Below are 18,815 nucleotides of genomic sequence, written 5' to 3' on the forward strand. Positions count from 1 at the left end.
CCCACTTCATGCTGAACACGTTAGCACATGCTGTTGTTGTGGTCATGTGGGCTCTATTCAGCCGCTGCTGGATAGATAGGGAGTTGTCATGTTCTGTGTGCTGCTTTGCTGCCATCTAGTCTGCCGTTTGTTGCAGCACACCTCCAGCCACCTTGAGGAGCTAATTGGTCCCACCTTGTTCTCGTGACTTTTCTGCTAGTAGTTTTGCAGCTCTTTTGGTTCATTTTTTTCTATCTTTTTCCTGCTCTGTTACCATGCTTAGCAGCGTTTTCTGTTTTTTAGTATTTTTCCCTTTGACTAGGTCCAGGTGTAATACTGTTGTACGGTATTTTTGTTTTTTGTCATTTTTGTGTATTTTACCACTTTGTGGACACCTTCTGTATTAAACCTTTGTTTCATGGAAGTTTTGTCTCTGCATCTTGGATTCCACGACTACGGCATTAGGCCGTTCGTAACAGAACAATCTGGCCAATTATGGAATCCACGGAGTACGAGCATCTCCATTCTGCCCTGTCTCGTCATGGAGAACTTGTCGACAGCCATGAGCAATCCCTCCAGGGAATTATGGAGACTCTAGCTGCTCTTTCGGCCAGTGTCAGCGCCATCGACCAGCGTCTGGAGCGGGCCGTCGCTTCTGGACAGCTTGAGATGGTTACTCCGCCCCTCAACACCTCCTTTGCCACTCCACCACTAATGCTAGCACATCCGGGCATAGTAGCCCGTGAACCCAGCATCCCACACCCACCACGTTTTTCAGGTGAATCTGTCACTTGTGACCAGTTTCTGCACCAGTGCTCATTAGTTTTTGGCCAACATCCTAACACATACTCTTCTGACCAGTCTAGAGTAGCCTTTATTATGAGCCTACTTACGGACAAGCAGCTGCCTGGGCTTTTGCAGTGAGCAAGGCTAAGCCGACCATTCGCACCTCTTATTCTCTTTTTCTTTCGGAGATGAGGAAGGTCTTTGACCATCCTCTTAGAGGCAGGTAATTATCTGCTATACGTTTGGATAACCGATTGAGGGAATGGGACCATGAACGCGGAGGAGAGGAACATGCGGAAGGGACAGGATCATCTCGTCGGAGGCTGCCACCGATACCACGCGGTCTGGATTATGATATCACGATGGGTCCTCTCTTCAAGCCTGCTGCTGAGCCCACAGTGGAACCCATGCAACTGGGTGTACTGAACCGTTATTCCTTCAACTCTCTGGCAATCACCACAAAGTTATCCGTTTCTACATTGTACCGTCACAATCTGCTCCGGTGGTGCTTGGGCTAACCTGTCTTAAATTACATAACCCTGCCATCGATTGGACTAATAACCAAATCACGAACTGGGGTAGCTTTTGGTTCTCCAATTGCTTGCACTCAGCGGTGTCCCCGGTTGGGATTAAACATAGGAAGAAGAAATCAACCTTACGAGCGTACCCGAGGTTTATCATGACTTACGGATGGTTTTCAGTAAGGATAAGGCTCAGAGTTTACCCCCCCCGCCGCCCTTACGATTGCGGTATTGATTTACTTCCGGGGGCACCCTTGCCCAATGAGCGTTTATACAATCTCTCGGGTCCTGAACAACAGGCATTAAAGGAATACATTTCGTCATCGTTAGCCTCTGGTCTCATTCGTCCTTCTTCCTCTCCCCTTGGAGCAGGATTTTTTTTTTTGTTGAAAAGGACAAATCCTTACGTCCTTGAATAGATTTCCGTGGACTCAATGAAAGTAGTGTCTAGAACTGCTATCTGTTACCCGTTATGGACTCTGCTTTTTCATCACTTCACTCGGCCAAGATATTCTCTAAATTAGACTTGCGCAACGCGTATCATCTGGTATTTATCAAGGAGGGAGACAAGTGGAAGATCGCATTTAATACTCCATTAGGCCATTTTGAGTATCTTGTTATGCCTTTTGGTCTAACCAATGCCCCTGCAGTATTTCAATGCTTAATTAACGATGTTCTTAGGGATATGATTAATCAATGTTGTTTCATTTACCTTGACGATATCTTTACTTTTTCTAATTCCGTTCAGGAACACATCCAGCATGTTCAACTTCAACGACTCTCGGAAAACCGCCTTTTTGTTAAGGCAGAAAACTGCGAGTTCCATTCATCATCCATGTCATTTTTAGGATTTATTGTGGAGAAGGACAAGCTTAGAGCCGATCCCAGTAAGATCCAAGCTGTGGTCGATTGGCCTTCTCCTAAATCAAGAAAGCACTTGCAGAGGTTTTTGGGGTTTGCTAACTTCTCTCCTGGAAGTTTATTCGCAATTTCAGTATCAAGTCCGAACCTCTGACAAGGCTTACATCAGTAAAGGTCCCGTTTGTTTGGTCCTCTGAAGCCGAGGAGGCTTTCTCTAAGCTCAAAACTTTGTTTACCACGGCTCCTGTATTAACTCTTTACAATTTGTCCTTGAAGTAGATGTGTCGGATACGGGAGTGGGAGCCGTCCTGTCCCAGCGCTCCCCAGTCGACCAGAGAATCCACCCATGTGCATTCTTCTCACATCACCTCACCACGGCGGAAAGAAATTATGATGTGGGTAATCGGGAACTGCTGGCCGTCGTGCTCGCGCTGCGGGAGTGGAGGCTGTTTGTGCCTGACAGCTTGAGGTCCGAGGTGTTGCAATGGGGTCACTCCTCCAAGATAGCGTGCCATCCGGGGATACGACGTACCCAATTCCAGGTTTCCCAAAGATTCTGGTGGCCAACCATGACCACCAATATCAAGAGGTTCGTCTCAGCTTGTTCAATATGTGCCAGAAGCAAATCCCTCCCATCACCGACCCCGCCGTGTTGCTCCAGCCATTGCCCGTTCCCACCTGCCCTTGGTCTCACATTGCACTTTACTTTATTACTGGACTTCCTTCCTCTCATGGGCGCACAGTTATCCTATATATTGTGGACAGATTTTCCAAAATGGCTCACTTTGTATCCCTGTCTAGACTGCCATCATCCCTTGAGACAGCCCGACTTTTGGTGAGGTGTGTTCCGCCTTCATGGAATTCCTACTGACATCGTGTCGGACAGAGGACCACAGTTTGCATCACGGGTTGGGCGGGCGTTTAATAGAGCCTTGGGGGCCACAGTAAGCTTATCCTCCGGCTATCATCCGCAGACTAATGGCCAGATGGAACGGACTAACCAAGAACTGGAAGCAGCACTGCGGTGCGTTTGCCATCGGCTCTCCTCCACCTGGTCTGCCCACTTCCCATGGATTGAGTACGCCCACAATTCCTTACCCAGCTCCGCGACAGGTATGTCCCCTTTTAAGACTATTTTCGTCTATCAGCCGCCACTTTTCCTATCCCAGGAAGCAGATGTGGCAGTGCACCTTCACCTTCGGCAGGCCCATCGCATCTGCCGGGGGACTCCAGTGGCGCTGACGCGGACAGCAGATCGCAACTAGCGGCTGGCCGACCGACACCGGATCCCCGCACCTGATTACCAGCCTGGTCAGGAGGTATGGCCCTCCGCCCGAGACTTACCCATTGCAGGTACTTGCAAGAAAATGGTTCCGAGATTTGTGGGACCATACGTCAGAGTCTCTGGTCAACAAGTCGTCCGTCAAGCTGAAGCTTCCTCGTTCCGTACATGCTGTTTTCCACGTCTCCTGCATTAAACCTGTCGCCACCAGTCCGCTGTGCACTGTGGCTGAGTCTCCTCCCCCGCCGCACATCATCGTTGGTCAGCCAGCATATACGGTGAGAGCAATTTTAGACTTGAGAAAGAGGGGTAGGGAGGTTCAGTATTTGGTCGACTGGGAGGGATATGGATCAGAGGAACGCTCCTGTATCCTCGATCCTTCACTCATCAGTGACTTCCACTCTCTCCATCCTAATAAACCAAGTATGCCACCAGGGGGCATCCTATGGGGGGGTGCTGTGCTGTGTGCTACTTTGCTGCCATCTGTCTGCCGTTTGTTGCAGCACACCTCCATGCCACCTTGAGGAGCTAATTGGTCACACCTGCGCCTGATTAGTGAACCTTCTTAAGCTGTGTGTAGACGCCACTACAATGCCAGATTGTTGCACTACGTACCACAGTGACTTGCTCCTTCCAGCTCTCCTGTTTATTCAGTGTATTCTGCTTTCTGGTCATTTCCTACTGTAGTCTGCCTGTTTTTGTAAGTACCTTGTTCCCTGCTTGGCTACCTCCAGCAGTGGTCTCTTTTTGTTCTCGTGACTTTTCTGCTAGTAGTTTTGCAGCTCTTTTGGTTCATGTTTTTGTATCTTTTTCCTGCTCTGTTACCATGCTTAGCAGCGTTTTCTGTTCTTTAGTATTTTTCCCTGTGACTAGGTCCAGGTGTAATTATGTTGTACTTTGTTTTTGGTTTTTGTAATTTTGTGGACACTTTCTGTATCAAACCTTTGTTTCACGGAAGTATTGTCTCCGCATCTTGGATTTCATAACTACAGCATTAGGCCATTCGTAACAGGAGTCTGGAATCGACTGTATGTATCGGAGTGCCAATATCAGAAATTTTAGATGTAGGCCGATATATTCTAATATGGGTTTTTTTTTAGCTGATATCGGCCCGTATCAATATCGGATCGGACACCCTTGGTAGAAGTTACATATAATTTTCACATTTGCATCTCACAGCAATTATGGTGCATTGAAGGGCTGCCAAACAAAGTAAGAAATCTCAACGCTTGACGAAAAAACATTCAGTGAAGCATGAAGACAAATGTAAAAACTGTGTGCTTCTTTTACAAGTGGTACATGTATGCTCTACATCCTAGGTTTTCACAGTGGGGTACGTGTACCCCCAGGGGTGGTGGGGGTACGTGAACTACAATTAGAGCCTAACACTCATGATTACGAGCGTACCTGAACGCCTCATAGCACAGAGCACACAGTCATAGCAGAAAGAAGGAAGGAGACACGGCATGAAGTTCTTCATTGCTCTGCGTGAGTTATATGAATTTAGTAAGTTTGATGATTATGTTGTGTATTAAGAGCGTTTAATCTTAAAGGTTTGATTTATATTGATGTTCCTATGCCCGCACTGTGAAAACCTGGCAATGTATGTGCGTGTCAGGGTGAGAGAGAAAATGGCTGCTTGTATGTATTTTTGTACTTTGGATACTGCTTTATCATGTTTGTTCAACTTTCCGTTTCAATTTGATATGAAATTAATACGCAGACTTAAGCCTGAGCGATTGCAAGTGGACCTTAGATATTCACATCTTATCTATCGGTGCTCATGTAAAACATTTATCAAAATCTAACCATGCAAAATACACATTTTTTTCCAACCAGAATTACATACTTACTTTAAAATTAATTAAACAATTAATCATGTTTAATATTTCATTTTAATGAAAATTAAAAAAAAAATAAGTGTGCAGGAGTAGGGGCTACACCAGGGGTACGCCACTGTGAAAAGTTTGGGAATCACTACTCTACATTTTACCTGTATGATCACGTATTTATACAGTAAATTATTACAGAGTTACGTTGAACAAGATGGATTTTCTGCTGAAAAAACTGTTTATTTTCGGAGAAAAAAAATATTAATTAAAAAAATTATGTGCGAGGACTGAGCAGAGGAGTGTGGAGAGACGTGGAGCTGAGCTGACATGCGCACACACACATGCACACACACACACACTTCACACAGCCTGGAAGTGAACAGAGCCTTGATTGTCTCAGAGGAAGCCAATTTAACATCAGTGTCACAAGTAATGTCTTCCTCTGCCAAAGAGCAACACTTCTATATCACTCGCCTTCACTTCTCCTTTGACCCCTGCCTCCCCTCCACCACACACTTTTCTTCCTCCATTCTTCTTACATTTTACTACACAACCCAATAATGGTGCAGCTGTAGTGAAGTCTAAAACAGAGGTTTACTTGAGAGACTACAAAAATGACTTGGCAAACAAAAATGTATACACGCTTATGTCATCAATATGGTCTTTTGGGGTATAATGGGCTGTGAATGGGGTGCTATTACGTCATCCATGGTATTCATGGTACAGTATCTACTGTATTTATCACAGTATCATGTTTTCCTCTCAAACCAAAATCATCTGTCTCCTTTCACGTTGTCATGACAGCAATATTCTTGTGACATTTTCTGGTCTGCAGTTGCCTAGCGACTCAAGCTGTCTGCCTGGATGAGGTCAAGATGAAGCCCGATGAGTGAGAGTGGGTGTAATGTATGAAATGTAAATGTTGATCTTTGGTATTCTTGATCACCATTGCCCTGCTGGAGGAATCTCCACATCCAATCAGATGATGATGAGGGGAGTATTGTTGAGCCTACCTGAGGGTCGGAGAGACGGGAGATGTCTGGGTAGAGGTAAAACTTGATGCCATCGTAAGCTCCAGGCAGCGTTACTCCTCTAATCAGCAGAATCAGTAACATGAAGTATGGGAATGTGGCCGTCACGTACACAACCTGCAGATGCAAAAAGAGATTTGGAATATCAAATTTTTGACAATTTTAACAACAAAGCATCTGATGCTCACCTTGACCAACTTGCTCTTACTGATGAGTGTGTACATAGAATTACGTTACATACTATACAGTATATAGTAGGAGTGTAAGTATTCATATTCAGATTTTTCAGTATGGAACCTTTGTTTCGGTACAGCGGCGTACCAATTTCCCACACGGTACACATTACAAGTGAGGGACAGGAAGTGTAACTGCCTCATGCCAAGCGGCTAACTGGTAAACAAATACAGTGCAGCCCAGCCTTTGGCTAGCGGGGGTAATGGCTAGGGATGTGCCAAGGACAAGCCAGAGCTTGAAAACCCTATTCAGACGTTAAAGTCTCCGGTTTACTACACTTCGCTTTCCCAGGGAAAAAACGCAAACGGGCAAAGACAAGGGATAATATGAAAGTAGTATGCCGGCATTATTCAGTGAAGATTGGGAACGGGGCTAAAAACTGGAACTATTCATGCTGCGCTTCAGCCAATAATGACCTTTCATTTACTATAAATACAATTTTAATTCAGACTGTTCAAGGTGTTACTGTTGCACTTGTCTGAATCGTTGTACTTTCCTAAAGAGAAACTGGCAACCAGGGGTTATCCTAAGTGCAGCCCAGGGGACATTTTCGGCTTGTAGCTTGTTTTTTTTTAGTGTCCCCCACATATAAAAATAAAATTAATTATTAATGAGATATATTATTAGATATTACAATAGTTTGCTAAGATGTTGACATTTTGACTTACCTTGGAATTGTTTTAGAGTCTTTAATGTACAAAATCTATCAAAGTGCGCTTGGGGTGTGTGCCATTACACCTCTACAATATAGTGTTTATGGTGCTAATGGCTCATGGTCATTGCAGCTCTCAACTCAATAGTAACAGAAAGCCTTCTCTGAGTGGGTTTTTTTTCGTTTTTTTGCAGGATTGTGCTCCACGTCTGGAGAAAACACTTAAGAAAAAGACCCTGGCGGTGGTGAGCAACATATATCGCCCGGCTTGCTGGAATCTAGTCAACGGTCACCAATTGAGGGCAGAACGGAACAGAACAGAGCCGGGCCAGGAGACTGAAAAGAAAAGAGGGCTCTTCTGGCTCAAGCTCTTAAACAGGAGGAGCCCAGAGGAGTGATGCTGGCAGTGTGGGAAAATGTGCTTCAAAAAGACACACAACAAGCAGGCAAATACACAACTTCATTCACAACAAAGTCATGTTACACACACTGTACACACATGCAGTCCAGTCCCTGGTCCTTAGGATGCACAGGCTCTAAATATAGCAAGACACTTTATTCGGGCAGCAAAAACACTTGTAAATAGAAAAATATGATGCTAAAGACGTACTAAAGCCATGCACTGTAATCTCTACTAATCCCAACATGTCTGACAGCAAAAGTGTGGGAAAACCTGCCACGTAACCCGCTTCTTTCAAATTGACAAATAAAACAATTACACATCCTAAACGTCTCTCGTCCCCTCTTTCTCTTCATTTGTGTTGGCGACAAAGAGGGCAATATTCACCCACTGCGTGAACTTTTGATGCACCACAATGCTGCCTCCACCTCACCACGGGCAAACATTTAAGCCAGCGCAAATTTACTGGTCAAACTTGCCCCTGCCTTGCCAGTAAATCTAGCAGAAGAGCTTAAATGTGAGAATGGCTTGCAAACACAGCCACAAAACAAACAGCTTAGCAGTGTCGGAGCTGAATGGACCCGTTGGAAAGTGAGAGAGAGAAAGAGAAAGAGGGAGAGGATATACTCTGCATGCTACTCATGAACGCTCCCCTTTCCTCCAGTGAATGCAGAAATCAATCTTGGACCGGCTGCTAAAGCCCGGCCATGAAGGAGCATTCTCCCCTCTTTACTTCACAGACAGACAAAAGACACTTCAGGGGGAAAATCAGCATTGCCGCCTTGTTTTGGTCCCCCCTCCCCTAACCATTCATTTTTTTCCTTACACACACCTTTTTCTTGCCATTCCTGCATCTCTTTTCCTCATGCTACCACCATCTCCCAACTTACTCTGCAACTTTGAGTTACAGAGATGTTTGCTAACAGCTGATGGAGGACAGGATGAAATTGAAATGGTGATTCAGCAGTGTGTAAACACTTTGCATGAAGGTTTGCAATAAGTTGTTCTCACCTTTCCGGTCGACTTGGGTCCCTTCCAGATGCAGAAGTAGCAGATAAACCAGGCCAGGGCCAAACACATGGCCAGCTCCCAGCGCATCCCCCCCATGTGTTCGATACCATCTGATATCTTCAATACTCGCCGTCTGCATGGGCAAAGAAAAGAGAGATGACTTGTTGTTCAATCAATGCTGAGACATTAGAAGAATCCAAGGTTTAGGCATGGCACAATCTCTATTACTGCTAAGGCTGCCCCATTATGCAAAACATGAATCATAATTTTCTGCTTGGAATTGCAATCACAATTCTACGGGACAATTATGATTATCATTATGATTACACTTTTCTATCTCTAAAAATACCAAGTCTGTTGGTGAGAATATAAATGTCCAATGACGTCGAACATCGACTGTTTGCTTTGTACAAACATACTGTATGTATGACTTCCATACTGTACAAGTAGAAGATCAGCAGGTGGCTTTCACAGGCTCTTTTGCAAGCCCAGTGTTTCCCATATATGAATTTCCTTAACAATTTGGACCACCACAAATCCAGCGCTACCTTTTCGCCCTCACTAATAAACACATTATAATGGGACTGTCTCTAAATGTAGCTTGTAGTTCCTACTCCGTACAGCAGATGGCATGATAACTCTGCTTCCTGGTCTGCCTAACAAAAAAATGACATAACAGGAGGGCCAGTGTTACCAAGTATTCAGACCCCTCTAGATTCGACACATCTATTGACTTTCTCAGGTCTTATTGGATTCTTTTGTGAACTCTAACATGAAATAGATTCATATAAACAGATGCAATAAATGCAGTCCTGTGGGAAACACTAAAGCCTACATACTGCAAAGAAGTTGCTGCAATACAAATTGCAGTTTCATCTTCATGGGCCACCAGGTGTCACAGTCAAGGTGACCCACGCCTGCAAGTAACACTGTGCTTCCTGTTTGTCAAAGCATCTCCGGGCAACAGTATTGACAGAGGATGTGAGGCGGCGACAAAGTTAAATGGCACTGCCAAATATCTTTGCCACCGAGTTCACCCCCACAGATCCTGAACCAGCCATTGATCATGGTGACATGTTCTTGGTGGCAGGCCACAGGCTAAGTCCAACGCAGCCACCCACTGGCCCTCCTGGTCGGCCACAAGGGCTACCATTAGAACAGAATCGGGACCACCAGAAGTACTGTAGTTTTAGACACTTAGTACTTGTATTTGTGATGGAAACAATGATAAATGGTTCTATATATGACATGTCAGTAGTACGTTTAGCATGGACTCACGGTGGTGTAACGCACATGTTCACAAGCTTTTTGTTTGACAAGGGGTGCAATTGGCATGATTACAAATTTTTGCCAACATGGTCCCCTTGGTGAGTCCTTCTTCTACCTGACATTGGTACAAAACTCATCTCTATTCATTTACATTTTAAATCATCAAGCATGTACATTGACTAGTTCATGTAAAATCTGCCCTCATGGTGTAAAAACAGCGACTGGCAGTCAGAGTGGAAGTGTGGTCAGCACTGCCCGCTGGCAAAGGCTGATCTGCTGCCATACTCATGGCTCCAGCTGGGAGACAGCCGGCCTAAAGGACCCTGCTGACAAAAATGAAAAGAGCTGACTAATTATTATTAGTTGGGAGGTTGGGAGGTTGTGGGGTCAGTAAGACTGACTGAATGAATCGTCTCAGATTTTCATCCATATTACACATGACGCTATAGTTAAGGTTAGGAAGAGCTGACAAAAGTGGCTTTGATAGGATGGAAAATCTTTCATTCATATTTCATATCCAGAGAGATGAGAGAATCGTCTCTGAATAAAGAATATTAAAAGTGACAGAAGATAAGTGTACTCACTCCCAAAATTCAATAACAGGAGACGTTGCATTGGGGTTGGTAATGTTGGTGGCATTCTCGCCATAGTAGTCCACACAGTTCTCTGTGGAGACACATTGATTTCATTTCTTTGTTGTCACATGTAAATGTGAAGAAAGAACCACTTTTGTCACACCTGTATTCCAGTAGTGGCCACAGCCAGCCCATGGCAGCTCCGTGGTGAAGCAGTTAAAGAGGTAGAAGATGGCCCAGGCGAGGATGACTACATAGTAGACGTTTAGATGAGCTTCAATCACCTGAGTCGCATAGCCAATGCCTGAAAAGTGCAAACAAGTGACAAAATTATCACACAAATGACTTTGAAATTGTCTGACAACGTTCTTACCTTCAAACAGGGGACAGACTTTCCTCCAGCAGGTGATGCCTCCCTCACTGGTAAATTGGCCCAGGGCGGTCTCCAGGAAAAAGACGGGTATACCGCAGCACACGAAGAAGATGACATACGGTACGAAGAAAGCACCTTGATGAGAAAATCCACCTTTAGATGTTTCTGAGCAAGTTTGGCCAAGAAACCACAATATTGACACATTTTGGGTGTGCTGCCCAATGTTGCCACTTAGGAATCCAAAACTGAAGTACGGTAGTCCCACTAATGCAGCCCATGCAGAAAGTATTGGACTCCTGGTACCAAAAAGATATATTTTCTCAGGTTTCAAAGGTTCGAAAGCCGTAACACTGACCACTTTTATGGTAGAAAAGAGTAACCTTTGAGTTACAATATTGTAGACTGACATTATTAGAGCGAGCTCACCTAAGCCACCTGCAAAAGGCAAAAAAGTCATTGAAAAATGCCCATAAAAATATGTATTTTCAACAGCCTGCTCAAGCCTGGGCTATGCTGCTGCGTCCAGTCACTACTGCAAATAACACTAATTATAGAAGTATACAACATAAAGCAACCGGAGTTCATCAAACAACACACATGCCTCACTCACTGTTCAACCAAAAATAACACAACAGGTAACAAAAAGGTACTATGTATAAATAACACAACATAAATGCACCACACAAACTATGCGGATATTAAAATAAATGAATATACATACATATATTAATATACAACAATTCTATTTTATACAAATGTATCATCTGTAAGGCATGCTGGGTAACTACTGGGAAAGTGTGCACCTGGGCTTCCCAGCATGCCTTGCGGGTTGTAAATTGGTATTAAATAGCATTGTTGTACATGTATATTAGTCTGTGTTTCATTTCGATACCCTCGTAGTGCGTGTTGTTACACTGCGTTTTTTTTTGTGCTGTTGCACTGTTAGTGTGGTATGCGTTTGGTTTGATGAACTCCTCTTGGTTTGTGGTATGTGAGTAAGGGTGTAAATGCACAAATAAATAAAAACATTTCAGCAACAATCTGTGAATTTGAAAGGTTGTGAATGCTGAATAGAGAATATGTACAGTATATTCCAGTCAAATGTGGTGCTAGATTACTTGACATAAAGTTGCACTACTACAAGTAATAGTCGTTCATCTATTGCTATATGCATTGTTCTTACATATGACCCATTCTTCAATGTCTATCCTCTCCTAACCCTTGGGTTTGAGTCTTTAAAGTATATTGATGGTAGTTTTTGAATGTTGCTATACATAATGTTTGATAAAATGATCATTAAATATTGTGTGGAATTGATTGTTGATGAATTGTTGGAGTGCACTTCTGTGTTGTAACCAGCAGAGGTGCTTTTGATTCATTCTCAACTAGTTAGCTGTCTAAAAAGACATATGAGGAAGCATCCTTACCTCCTCCATTCTTGTAGCAGAGGTAGGGAAACCTCCAGACGTTGCCAAGCCCGATGATCTCTCCAGCCACCGACAGCACAAACTCAATCTTGTTGTTCCACTGGCCTCTCTCATAGTACTCCCTGTTGTCCAGGCTGGAGCTGGACCCCTCTGTGTCTCTACTGTCCTCCGGTTTACCGTTTATCACCGGCCCGCTCTTCTCGGCTGTCATGCTGCTGCTGATTTACGCAGAATCTCGAGCAACCAAAATTAACTTTAAATATAAAAAAAAAAATGTATGCAGCCTTGCAGCCCTCCTCCCTGAATAAAACAGGAAGAATGGGGAAGTCAAGCGTGACACCTCATTAACTATGCATCTTGTATTTGCTTGTGGAAACACAAAAATAGAATAAAGAGGAGAGAGGTTGACAGGTGGGGGAAAAAACATCTCACAGGTGCACAGTAGCAGCAAAAGGAGAAGTTAGGTCAAGGAAGGAACATTTAACTTACTCTTACCAAGCAGTGCCCCAGGTGCAACAGAAGCTCTCTCAATGATGATACCTTCACAAAACACAAGTGAAAGGAGTGAGGTAGACCAGAGAGCAGAGGAATGATCAACACAAAGTGGAATATCTCATCTACAAAAGATTCCCAAACGTGACAGGGATGTGTTGCGCACCAGGCGGTGGACCATGTGCGACTGTGCTCCTGCTCTTCGAGCGCGCCTCTCTCAAAGCGCCTTCACTTGGACAAAAGCCATGTGGTGAGAGGAGGAGGAGGAGGAGGAGGAGGAGGAGGATGGGGATGGGGTGGAAGGAACAGGGAATATGGCGGAAGATGCAGTTGAAAGTATCCTGTTTGTCTAAGGAAAGCATAAAAAACTACAGTAATAATAGCTACACATGCACAATATTCCTGTTATTTAGCAAGATGCACAGGGCAAAATAATAGAAACATTTCATTGGCTTGTACTTGTGTCCCTAATGAAGTGTCTGGGGAGCATATATCCAGGTTGCTTCCCCCTACAGAACTACAGTGAAACTTTGATTTTCAACGCACCAAAGGTAATCAGCAAAATAGGACAAAAGCCTACGCTCACAAAAACTTTAAAAGTGCATAAATCATCATCTTATGCGATGTCACATTGGATTAAGTTTACAAGTGTTTCTGTGTGCAAAAGCATGCATGTTAGGTTAATTGGCGACTCTAAATTGTCCATGAGTATGAATGAGAGTGTGATGGTTGTCTGTATGTGCCCTGCGATTGGCTGGCAACCAGTCCAAAGTGTACCCCGCCTCTCGCCGGAAGGCAGTTGGATAGGCTCCAGCATACCCCCAACCCGAGGAACCTTTTTCCTTCCAATTGGATTTGTTAGGGATGCTCCAATCAGGGTTTTATGCTGCCGATTCCTATACCGATCATCTAGGCCTGAAATTGCCCAATACAGATATCAATCACATGTATTAATTATACAGTTTTCAATGTATGTATGATAAGTGCTATTGGCCGGGGGTGCCGTATAAAGTTGAAAGTCAGGACAATTCCAAGGTCCATTGACTGCCAGGGGGCCCAAAAAAATAGGTAATTACTAATACACTAAGTCCCCAACTAACGAACACAATTGGTTCCAGACGACCGTTCTTAAGTCAAATCGTTCTTAAGTCGGGGAAAAGGTAATATTACCAATTATATAGGTACTACATGTACGTGTATACATATACAGTATATGTGTATGTATGTAAATATGAGTTTGGATGCAGTAGTAATATTAAACGAGGATAATTAATGAAAAAACAATAATAAAAATGATATAATAATACGTAATAATAAATGTTATTTACCTTTGAAGAGGAGTGGTCGAGCATACATCGTTGGTGGTAGTGGTGGAGCAGGAGGAGGAATTAGAAAGGACAAATCTTCGTTGTCGTTAGACTCCTCTTTGTAATGATAGTGGATGCCATTGGTACAGAAGTCTTCACATGTTCCATATTTCGAACCTTGCCTTTGTAAATTATGTCTTGAATTTGGAAAAAAATATATATTTTATTTTTCACTAAATAAGGGTTTGGTGAATGGGCATATGAAATTGATGGGGTTCGGTACTCCCAACAAGGTTAAGAACCACTGATCTAGAAGATTAACTTCACAAGTGACCTTTTGGGGCTTTTTTGTTGTGATACCATTGATGGAAAAGATGGATGATAACCACGGAACCATAACATTACATTTCTTGGGACTTCAGTGTTTCTCACAGGACTATAATCTATTTGTGGTGGTGGGTTGCAATGGGAGAGCATCTCATTCACATAATTGGCCATGACGAAAGTACATGTAATTTTTATGAACGCTATGGGACAAAAAAAAAAAAAAAAAAAAAAAAAAAAAAGAAGAGTAAAAAAACATGGAAAGCAAAACAAATATGTTGAGAAATACCTATGAACATTTCTCGGTCAATTTTTTATTGTGGTTTTGTTTTTTAGTGAGGAGAGGAATAGGTTTTTTCATGTTAGACTCTCCAAAAGTGTCCAATAAGACCAGAAAAAGTCACTAGATTTGTCACTAGTTGCTTGTTTGTTTTTTTTACAGAAGCTACAGATGTCTGAATACTCCTTAAATATAGTGACAAAGGTGCCAAGTCGGCAACAGTGATCCTTGCTGCAACGTCATCTTCTCTGGCAGACCAAGCCCATATGAGGTGTGGTAAAAAGCAATTACCATGCCATCTACTGTACAGATTTGGAACTACATTCACACACAGTCACACTATAGTGTGTTTATGATGGAGGGTAAGCAAGTTAGGGTTTCCCCTAGGATTTTTTGAAGCTGCGGTGGTGGGTCGCATGGGAGGGCGGACTGCCATAGCTGTGTCGTGCCGCTGCTGCATCTGAAATTTTTTTTAATGACAAATAGCAATTTTTTATGACTTATTTATTCATTAACTTATTTAACTTTTTTGAAGCAAGACCATTGCAAAACTGTTAATTTAATGGCAAAGTTGCTGAGAGCCCTTCAAGTGGGAGTCTAAAATGCCGAGCCTCCTTTTGTTACGTGACCTATTTAGTCCAATTGTGCTATATGACTAGTACAAAAGTAAAACACTTTGTACTATATGACACAAGCCTAAATTTAATTTGATGCCTGTTTGAGTAATACGAATACATGGGAAATTAATTGTTCCATAATATATTTAGTTCAAAATAATCCAATTAACAAAATAACAATTTAAATATTTTCGTTATAGAAATCTGTTCTGTGTAAACAGTATAAATTCAGAGTCCAGGGTTATGATAGCACAAGTGTGTACAATTTGTAGCATTATGAAATCTACTTTGACAAAAAGAAAGTAGAGGTGAGCTATTTGTGTTTTATGTGACTGGCAACATTTAAATTACACTTTGTTTACAAAGCACATCTTCACTCAGTGTGCTCATTTGTCATTAAATACAGGTGTCATGTTTGAATAAAACGTTTATAAAAATATGAAGAGATGAAGCAATTATTCCTTGGCGAACTGCTCAGCATCAGCTAGTGAGCTACTGCTAGCTACCTGTTGGAGACCCCTGTGATAGCGTCACTGTCTAAAGCTGGACACACTACATGTTTCTGTTGTACAACTTCGTCACACAATTAGTGTTTTGAAGATAAACCATAAGTATTATAATGATAACAAGAGAGCAAGATTGTTAAGTGCCACTTTAAAAAAGTAAGTTGCGATGATGGTCGATGATTGATGTATTCCATGAACGTGACAGCCACTTGTAGTTCGCCCGTGGGACAAAAACGAGCTAGCTAGATGCCACCAACAAGGAAAAATGTGTAAAAAAAAAAATGCCAGAAAGTCAAATGAGATCGAAACGTGAGCGATCACACCACTGGCATAGATAGGCTTAGCATGTGACAAGCTGTTGTCAATTGACTACACATTTTACAGGCTATCGGTCATTCTCCCGATAATAAGTAGTGTTGCATATCTGGTCACACATGCCAGCAAGTGCCAGCAAGGCAGCCAGGCGATTCGGCTGCATACTTATGAAAATAAAGCGCATTGAAACATTTTTATGATACACTCCTGATCAAAATCTGAAGACCAGTTGAAAAATTGCTAGAATTTGATTTGAACATTTGGATCTTAATGAGGTTTTAAGTAGAGCTACAATATGCAAAAACAAGAAGGGGGAGTGAGACAAAAAGTAATTTATTGAAAACAACAATTAAACTGAAATAGGCTGTTTATTAGCTGATCAAAAGTTTAAGACCACAGGCTATAAAAGCCTAAATCTGCTCAAAATGTTCATTTTCTGTCAGGCATTCACACTGTCATGCCCTCCTGATGGCTAAAGCTAAGAAGCTTTCTCTTTTTGAAGGTGGTCGGATTGTTGAGCTGCATAAGCAAGGCCTCTCACAGTGTGCCATTGCTGCTGAGGTTGGGTGCAGAAATCTGTCATTCTAGACTGACCATCGCTCTAAAAATAACAAAAAACTCTCCAAACAGAACAAAAAATGTTCTCAGTAGGACTCGGTAATGAGTAGCTCCATCATTCTTGTTAATCACTTGCAAAAATTGGTTTGGGCATGCTTGATGTGAGTGTTTCCAGGAGGCTAGTGGGAACATTGCTCCAAGTGTTGAAGATGGCTTCACGAAGGGCATCAACTGTCTGGAACTGATGGCCATTTTTATAAACTTCCCTTGCCATCCATCCCCAAATGTTCTCTATGGGATTTAAATGAGGGGAACATGCAGAATGTTCCAAAAGAGTGATGTTATTCTCCCTGAAGAAGTCCTTGGTCAAGCGAGCATTGTGAACTGCAGCGTTGTCCTGTTGAAAAACCCAGCTGTTACCACACAGACGAGGGCCCTCAGTCATGAGGGATGCCCGCTGCAACATCTGCACGTAAGCATCCGCCGTTTGACGACCCCGCACCACCTGAAGCTCCAGTGTTCCACTGAATGAAAAAGTACCCCAGATCATGATGGACCCCCCTCCACTGTGACGGGTAGAAAACATCTCAGGTGGGATCTCCTTGTCATGCCAGTAACGTTGGAAGCCATCTGGACCGTCAAGGTTACATTTTTTCTCATCAGAGAATAAAACTTTTTCCACCTTTCAATGTCCCATGTTTGATGCTCCATGGCAAAGTCTAAACGGGCAGTTTTGTGACGTTGAAGGAGACGAGGTCTTTGAATTTGTTTTTTAACACTTTTCCCGCAGATGCCATCTGATGGTTATTGCGCTGCAGTCGGCACCAGTAAGGGCCTTAATGTGGGTAGAAGACCGCCCTGTGTCTATATGGTTAGCCAATCGGATTCCTCGGCTCAGCGCAGGTGTGATTTTTTTGGGGTCTACCACTTGACTTTTTTGTTCCATAATGCTCAGGATCTTTCAAAAAATGTAGAATGACTGATTTACTGCACCCAACCTCAGCAGCAATGGCACGCTGCGAGAGGCCTTGCTTATGCAGCTCGACAATCCGACCACGTTCAAAAAGAAGAAGCTTCTTAGTTTTAGCCATCAGGAGGGCATGACAGTGTGAATGCTTGACAGAAAATGAAAATTTTGAGCAGATTTAGGCTTTTATAGCCTGTGGTCTTAAACTTTTGATGAGCTGATAACAGCCTATTTCAGTTTGTTGTTTTCAATAAATTACTTTTTCAAAATGTTTTTTGTCTCATTCCCCCTTCTTGCTTTTGCATATTGTAGCTCTACTTAAAACCTCATTAAGATCCAAATGTGCAAAATGCAAATTCTAGCAATTTTTCAACTGGTCTTAAGATTTTGATCGGGAGTGTATTTTAAGTTGTTTACAAGGTAATTGTGGTCAATATGTGCATAAATAATAAACTATATATAACATATATATACAGTATATAACCATTCATATAATATACTACTACTTAAAATTGCTTAAGTTTAAAAAAAGAAAGATGAATATATGGGAAACACCGGACGTGTCAATGACAGTGGTACACATGCCTCTGACCAGTACACTGTGCTAAAGCGACAATAATAATTGAAAAAATACTACATAAATGTACACATTGAATTCAACTGTTTCCTGTTATTGTGAAGTGACGCACCTCTCAAGTACACACATTTCTTCTTTTAATACTACACCTGTGTGCAGGTAAAAATGTTAAAAATGACTTAAAATCATGTCTGTAGCCTGCGGAGGCTTCATGATAGTCACAGCTGGATTAAATTTCTGTCCTACGTGTGAGGAAAAATTGCTGCTGAGTCCGCATCTTCAAACTAACTATACACTTCATACTGAATGTCAAACAAATATTGGCTTCAAGTAGAATTTGATTTTCAAACATCGGTGTTAAATCCGCATTAGTCCCCAAAAAGTGACATGAGTTTAGCATTAAGCTGCATTCATGTTCACACAAAAGAAGTTAAGACTTCTTGCTTTGTACCTGGCCTAGTTGGAGACAGTGACCCCGTTTGATTTTGTGAATCGATGTCAACAGTCTTGTTCCCTTGGTCTTTTTGGGCTTTGCTCGCGGCATACCAAGTCACAGCTCTTTGTTCTCCTGCAGGAGTCACCGTGCGCCCCAGCATACCAAGCAGACTCCTTTGTGAAACTAAAGAAAACAAAAAGACA

General features: G+C 42.6%; 1 protein-coding gene across 2 annotated transcripts in view; it reads right to left on the minus strand.

Annotated features, from left to right (window-relative positions):
* slc6a11b (solute carrier family 6 member 11b) overlaps positions 1 to 18,815 on the minus strand; it is a 41,420-nt gene that overhangs the window by 21,397 nt on the left and 1,208 nt on the right. The window contains exons 1-7 of one of the 2 annotated variants that reach the window (XM_054785897.1): positions 12,729 to 13,068; positions 12,234 to 12,533; positions 10,807 to 10,941; positions 10,597 to 10,737; positions 10,443 to 10,524; positions 8,590 to 8,722; positions 6,275 to 6,409 (exon numbers count right to left, since the gene is read on the minus strand). In XM_054785897.1, coding sequence (XP_054641872.1) covers positions 6,275 to 6,409; positions 8,590 to 8,722; positions 10,443 to 10,524; positions 10,597 to 10,737; positions 10,807 to 10,941; positions 12,234 to 12,444 — 837 coding nt within the window. In that variant the 5' untranslated portion in view covers positions 12,445 to 12,533; positions 12,729 to 13,068. Of the gene's footprint in view, positions 1 to 6,274; positions 6,410 to 8,589; positions 8,723 to 10,438; positions 10,525 to 10,596; positions 10,738 to 10,806; positions 10,942 to 12,233; positions 12,534 to 12,728; positions 13,075 to 14,053; positions 14,230 to 18,627; positions 18,796 to 18,815 lie in introns of those variants that run through there. The other variant, XM_054785898.1, reaches the window with a different exon arrangement.

The sequence above is a fragment of the Dunckerocampus dactyliophorus genome, chromosome 8, assembly GCF_027744805.1.
Source record: "Dunckerocampus dactyliophorus isolate RoL2022-P2 chromosome 8, RoL_Ddac_1.1, whole genome shotgun sequence".
NCBI classification, from domain to species: Eukaryota; Metazoa; Chordata; class Actinopteri; order Syngnathiformes; family Syngnathidae; genus Dunckerocampus; species Dunckerocampus dactyliophorus.